The sequence below is a fragment of the Coturnix japonica genome, chromosome 4 (genome assembly GCF_054131305.1).
Source record: "Coturnix japonica strain WE chromosome 4, WE-NBRP24, whole genome shotgun sequence".
Taxonomy (NCBI): Eukaryota; Metazoa; Chordata; class Aves; order Galliformes; family Phasianidae; genus Coturnix; species Coturnix japonica.
Genome location: NC_140666.1, coordinates 77,142,604 through 77,148,756, shown reverse-complemented (window position 1 = coordinate 77,148,756; position 6,153 = coordinate 77,142,604). Strand labels below are relative to the sequence as shown.

At 41.2% G+C, this 6,153-nt stretch overlaps 1 protein-coding gene across 2 annotated transcripts in view; it reads right to left on the bottom strand.

Annotated features, from left to right (window-relative positions):
• Window positions 1–1,061: 1,061 nt before the first annotated feature.
• LCORL (ligand dependent nuclear receptor corepressor like) overlaps window positions 1,062–6,153 on the bottom strand; it is a 67,469-nt gene continuing 62,377 nt past the window's right edge. For both annotated transcript variants that reach the window (XM_015862622.3, XM_015862625.3), the window contains one exon: window positions 1,062–2,201. In XM_015862622.3, the coding sequence (XP_015718108.2) occupies window positions 2,188–2,201 (14 nt within the window). In that variant the 3' untranslated portion in view covers window positions 1,062–2,187. The remainder of the gene's footprint in view (window positions 2,202–6,153) is intronic.

Sequence of the window (6,153 nt, the reverse complement as noted above, 5' to 3'; positions counted from 1 at the left end):
TGACCTCACAGTTGCCCTGGCTTTGGGCACGTGGTTGTGCTATGGAGCTCTGCAGCTTCATCTCTGCCTGAATTACCTCACAATGCTCTTTCAGGCTGAAAACTTCATCAGGAACCAGCAGGGAACTTCTAGCTCCTTTCTGGGTTATTATTTCCCTGCCAAGAGAAGGGTTTGCAGTGCAATACAGTATATGGGGTGGCCTCAAAAAACCAACTCATCTTCTGAGAAAGATGTTTCCTGAATTGCAAGGGCAGTATGGTTATGGTTAGATGTATTTTTCAAAGCGAACCATTCGCAATGATGGAGGTTGATTACCTTTGTTTACTTGTGAATCAAAATCTCTACAAAGTCATCTCTGAAAACTAAACATTTTCTCCTGGTGAGAGTTTCTTCTGGCCAATTGGTTTCTCAAGGTGAAGAATGAGTGCTGTACCAAGAATGTTTCTAGTTCCGTTACTTGTATATTTGATATTTCACCTGAGAGCTTCCGAACCCATCAGTGAAGTGAAAATTTAACAGAAAGTGATGGATCTGAATTATTACACGTTCACTAGAAATAGATTCCTTTTAGCTCACTGTACCTTGCTGGGGCTCCACTGAACTTCAGTGTTTCTCTCAGGATGTTTTATTCTTGTCTTTTTGCCCCCACAGAATCCAAATGTATTGATTGTTTGAGATACATAAAGACCATCTTTATGATGATCTTTATGATGATGAAGGTGTGGCCAACAATGTTCACTCTGTACCTTGTCCTGCTCTGATGTCTTGGGGACTCAGAGACCTTGAGGGAACTGGAGAGTCACGGTGATTCACAACCATATTTTTACCTTACTTACAAATGCAATCCAGTAATTAAACAAAATTCAGTAAAGAAGAGTTGCGTCTTTTTAAGTAATGTAATGTAATATTTTTAAGTGAATACTCAAAAGGTTTGTTAGATAAAATACAGTCTTCCAAGGAGAAATTTCCTTCTGGGTTGGATCTGTGCAGGTAAAGGCAATGCAGTGAATTAAAAAAACCTCTACCCTGGCTATTGAATGTATGACTCCAGCAAAGAGAAGTGTATTGTATGGTTTTATTCTAACACTTTTGTTATAGCTCTATTGATAACCAAGTTTGGATGAATAAAGTACATAAACCTTGCTAAAGCTTACTTAGGCATGGAATGTCTACAATGTCGTCAGCTACAACCATTCACTACTTCTTTGAGTAGAGCTTTTTGATGATTACATTGAATTTCCAAAAGTACAAGTTAGTTAAAAATAAAAAATAAAAAGAAATAGGAAGAGCATTTACATCCATTTTAATTGGTGTCAGGCATAAATTCATTAAAACAAAAGGGGAAGAAAGACCGCTCAGCAGAAACCTCAGAAAGTGCGGGTACGGGTTTGCTGAATGACAATCGTTCGGGAGATTCTCCTGCACGGTTGGCCTTTCTTTGAGACATTACGGCCATCAAACACTGTCACACAAAAGTTCTCAAGATGAATGAAGACGAAAGCGTTCTGCAGAAACAAACCGGCTGTTCCGTACGTTTCAATCCGTTTATGAAGGAGATCTCGGATACTTTACCTTCGCGTTACAGCTTTGCTTCGAGGTAGTCAGTCTCCGCCTGGTACAGATCTGTCTGGATTGTTCTTACCATCAACTGATACATGGTGACTGATGCCACAAGTACGTCATATATTAACTTACTTTCGTGCACAAAAATAAAACCGGGAAACAATAATTAAACTTAACATAGAAAAATCACAATACTATTGAAGGGGAACATCTGATTCTGATATAAATTTGTACTGCAAGAGTTCCATGAGAGCAAGATGTGAAATATCATATTTGAAAAAAAAATAAAAAATAATAAAATAGTACATCAAAATGAATAATGCTAATAGTAATATGAAGCCAAATCACAGCAGATCATTTCATGATCAATGTAATAAAAGCTTATTATTCAGCAGAAAAAAAAAACCAACCTCAAGAACAATGTACAAAATAATAGTGCAAGAACAGCTGCAATCTATTTGTTCTCCTCAGCTTTGAGATTTTGGTTAAAAACTTTACAGCTGGCAAGAGATGCTGTTGAAAAACTCAGATTCCACTCAGTGGGCTGATTAAGGCACATCTTTATGGACTTCAAATGTTCATTTTCTGTGTTCACATCTATTGAATTCTGCGGCTCAGAGACTTTCACTTGTAGCGTGCTGTGAGAAAAGAAGTGGGGGTCGGAGAGGGGAGAAAGAAATGAGAGACAGTTTAGTATGCTTTCCTCTGTGCCCTGCAAACAAGCAAACTGATAAAGGCGAGGTGGTGGCAGGCTGCCTGTGCTGCTTTACGATTCTTTGTTTTATTGCACTATGTTCCAGAAACAGACCAGAACCAACAGACCAGAACATGACTGTGCTGGGCTCTCCATGTTGCACAGCTGGATGGGGCTGGTTTGAGTAGGAGCAGCTGATTTTGTTCATTTGCTGAGACCATGTTAGGTGAGTCTCCTGCCACCAACATTCCTTTGCACAGGAGCAGCAGTCTGCAGTCTGGCCTTCCTTAATTCAAATCCACTGTAAAACCACAGAACAGGAAATGGGTGGAAATGATTTTGTCTTTAATGACATTATGGTTGTACAGCCACAAAAGGACTAATATGGAGACAAATCTAGGAAAGGAAGTAATAGAAGAAGGAAAAGAAACGCGGATCACTAAGCAAAGCAGGACATAAATGTGGATTGAACCATGTTGCCAGATAAAGCACTACACTGGTTCACACTCAGGTGGGGAAAAAAAAGAGGCAGAGTCTGGAATGTCATCCCACATCTTAATGCAAAAAAACCCCAACAACATCAAAGAAAACAACAAGAAATGCCAAGGAATGACTTTCAAACCTCTCCATCCCTACTCTGTTTCACTGCAGAGATCTCTGTCCCTTATGCAACACAGTGTTCATCACCATCCTTTCCAAAGTGCGAGTGGTACAAAGTGGGAAATATTCCTAATTGCTGAGATACTAAAAATGAAATTCTGTGTATGCATGCAATGCAAAGAACATGCAGAGCACTCCTACTTTACTAATCCTTGTTCCTAACCCTCCATAAATGGGGCGCTGCTCTCCAGACAGTATTTTATTTGCCCTTACTCTTCAGAGTGATCCTTTGTATTGTTTATGCCTTTGCACCTTTGTCCTTCATGGCTCTTCTGGTTTGCACGTGCTTTTGTTACTCTGATTATTTCTTCCTCATAGGAAACAGAGCATACAGGTGGAGGTGACAGAGGAAGACTTCAGTCACTATGGTTAACTTTTTGCATTTACAGCCTCTCCAGATTAGAGCCTTTGCCCTCTTGCCGTCAGGAAAATTAAAGCCTCAGGATTAAGTGCATATGAGAAGGAACTTGGGCTGACTTCTGAAGTATTGCCGCCTTCCAGGCATGGCCAGGTATTAAAACTTGACCTCTGAGCAATCAACTGAAACACCCAACAGCTCATTGAAGTGATAGTGCAGGAGTTTTTTGGTTTTATTTGTTTTGTTCTGGCTGGCTGAAAGGAACATAAATGCACCGGGAGTCTAGAAATTGCAAAACTCAAGGGCTGGGCAATCACCAACTGCATGAAGTTCAACAGTGGCAAGTGGTAGAATCTGTACCTGCAATGGGGCAATCCTGTACGGAGTGGGGAGCGAGAGGCTGGGAAGGGAGCTGAGGCTTCTGGATGACAGCAAGTTAAATCTAAGCCAGCAGTGTGCCCTGACAGCCCAAAGGGCAACCATCCCCTGGGGAGCATCAGGACCAGCACTGCCAGCTGGGACAGGGATGGGATTGTCCTCTGCTCTGTGCTGTGAGGCCTCACATGGAGCACTGTGTGCATGGTTGGGTGCTACAATATAAGGATATAAAATTGTTGAGTGTCCAAAGGAGAGCTACAAAGATGGGGAAGGGTCTAGAGGGTGAGATGCATGAGCAGTGTCTGAATGCCCTTGGTTCATTCAGTCCAGAGCAGAGGAACTGAGGGGAGGAACAGACGGGGGTGTGGAACAGGGCAGTGGGCAAAGCCCCAAGATGCTGGTCTTTGAGCAGCATTTGGACAGTGCCCTTGAAAGTGTGGTTCGACTTTTGGGTGGTCTTGTGCGGATGCAGGAATTGGACCTTAATATAAGCAAAGTGGAAAGCATAAAGTTAGAGAGTTGCATTCATATATTTATTTTCTAAGCAACATGAACCTTTCATCTCACTTTTGGTTCTTCTGCCTTATTTTCTGGCTGTTGATGTAATAGGAGGTGTGACAATTGTGTGTGTCAATAGCATTTTCAAAGTAGATACTGGAATTATGCTCTAAAATGAAATAGAAGCAGTCGGATTTCTCCAGTCAGATCCATCAGTACATTCTACTCTAAATTTTATCCTGTTCTGCTTATGAAAGGTTGGTGTGTATAACACATTCCTGATCAGAAAGATGCTTTGTACAGCGATGCTTCTGCAAGGAAGACCTGTGGGATACAGTCTGATGCTACCAGAAGCCACAAAGCCTATTTTAGTAGAGCTTGGAATTGGGCTGTAGGTCATTATCTCCTTTCTACATCCTTTTGGTGCTCTCCACTTCCAAGGCGTGCATTGGGTGGAAGATGGAGCTCCCTCTAACTTTATTAGGTGAAATGCCTTGACAAAAACAGACATTTTTACTGATCTTAAATGTCAGTCTCTGAAAAGGTTAAGGTTTCCCAATTCTGAAGCCATCTGTTTTCTATTACAGCAATTATCATCTATTTTCTTTTAGTCCACGTGAGAGTGACTCAGCCGCTCGGTTTCCATGCACGCAAGTTTTGCAGGTTGACTACAGGTGCTTCTTTACACGGAGTGCTATAGCACCACTGTGCAAGGAGCACACCCAGTCTTAAGAAGTTCTGTGACTCTGAATATAGGAAGTGAGTGCATGTGAAGCAGAGTAGAGGAAGGAGAAGCTGGGTGCTGCAAGTCACTATGGATGTGCTCTGCCTCATCACTGATGGGTGGCGATGCCCTCACGACCCGCTGCCTTTCTTTGGCAGCAGTGGTGCATGAAGCACATAGGAAGCACGGAGTTCTAGTAAGTTGTCACTGATGGCACCACAAGATTTTTCTTTTATGAAGGAGCAACTGCCTGTTATTCTAACAAATCATCAAAGCCATTTAAATTAATGCTGATGGACTCTGAAGTCCTATCTGTCTACTCTGCCTTATCTAAGCAGAAAAAACCTATCTGTGGCCAAGTATCCAGGCCTGCACAGACCTACAAGGAATCTCTTTCCCCACTACAATTCCCTCCTATCATTAAGGAAAAAGTAATTAAATAGAAAAGTTATTGAATTTATGTTTCTATTAAATACATAAGTATTTCTTTCCAAAGTTTTCTTTTGTTACTTCAATTTTACCCAAACCATCCAGTTACAGAAATGCTGATTCTTATTGCTGGCACTTCAGAGCAATTCTGTATAATGACAGGCTGCCAAGCACAAAAAGAGAATAATATTCTTTGAGCTTTTTTATTCTCTTTGCAGTTTGGAACTGCGTTCCTGCAGAAAAACAGAGAAAAATGACACCTACTGTATGAAAATGACAAAGTTAAAATAGTCTGGCCAGCTGAAGTGCATGTATTTGTATCATTAACCTCTACCTACTACATGCAAAGGCCACACAGAAGAAGTAGGCACTGGGATAACTGTTATCTGTTAGGTGACTTTTCAGCATTTACTGTCAAAGAGAGAACCTTCAGATCTTGTGCACCTGTATGCTGTAAAATGACTGTGCAAGTGTTGCTGCAGGGTTATGCTTCTCTAATCATTAGCAATACTAGTTTCACAGCAGAATCCCTGACCAGCTGAGAGCTACGTCAGCCTGGTTCTGAATTCTCCTATCTGACACAAGTTCTGCAAACCAGACTTGTTAAACAAAACACTATTAATGATGCCCACATCCATTCCTTAGGAAGCATAAAAGCAACGCTGCACCTGATACAAAGCTATGAGGCTTTTATCCAGAGAATTCAAAAAAAGCAATGGGAATAGAAAATATTTTATGTTGTTTAAGTTACACATGGACAAACCACTCCATGATTTCCCAGAAAATGAAGCAGTAGAATCCATACGGGTTAAATGCACAGTGACTACAGTAACCTTGACACACATTCCA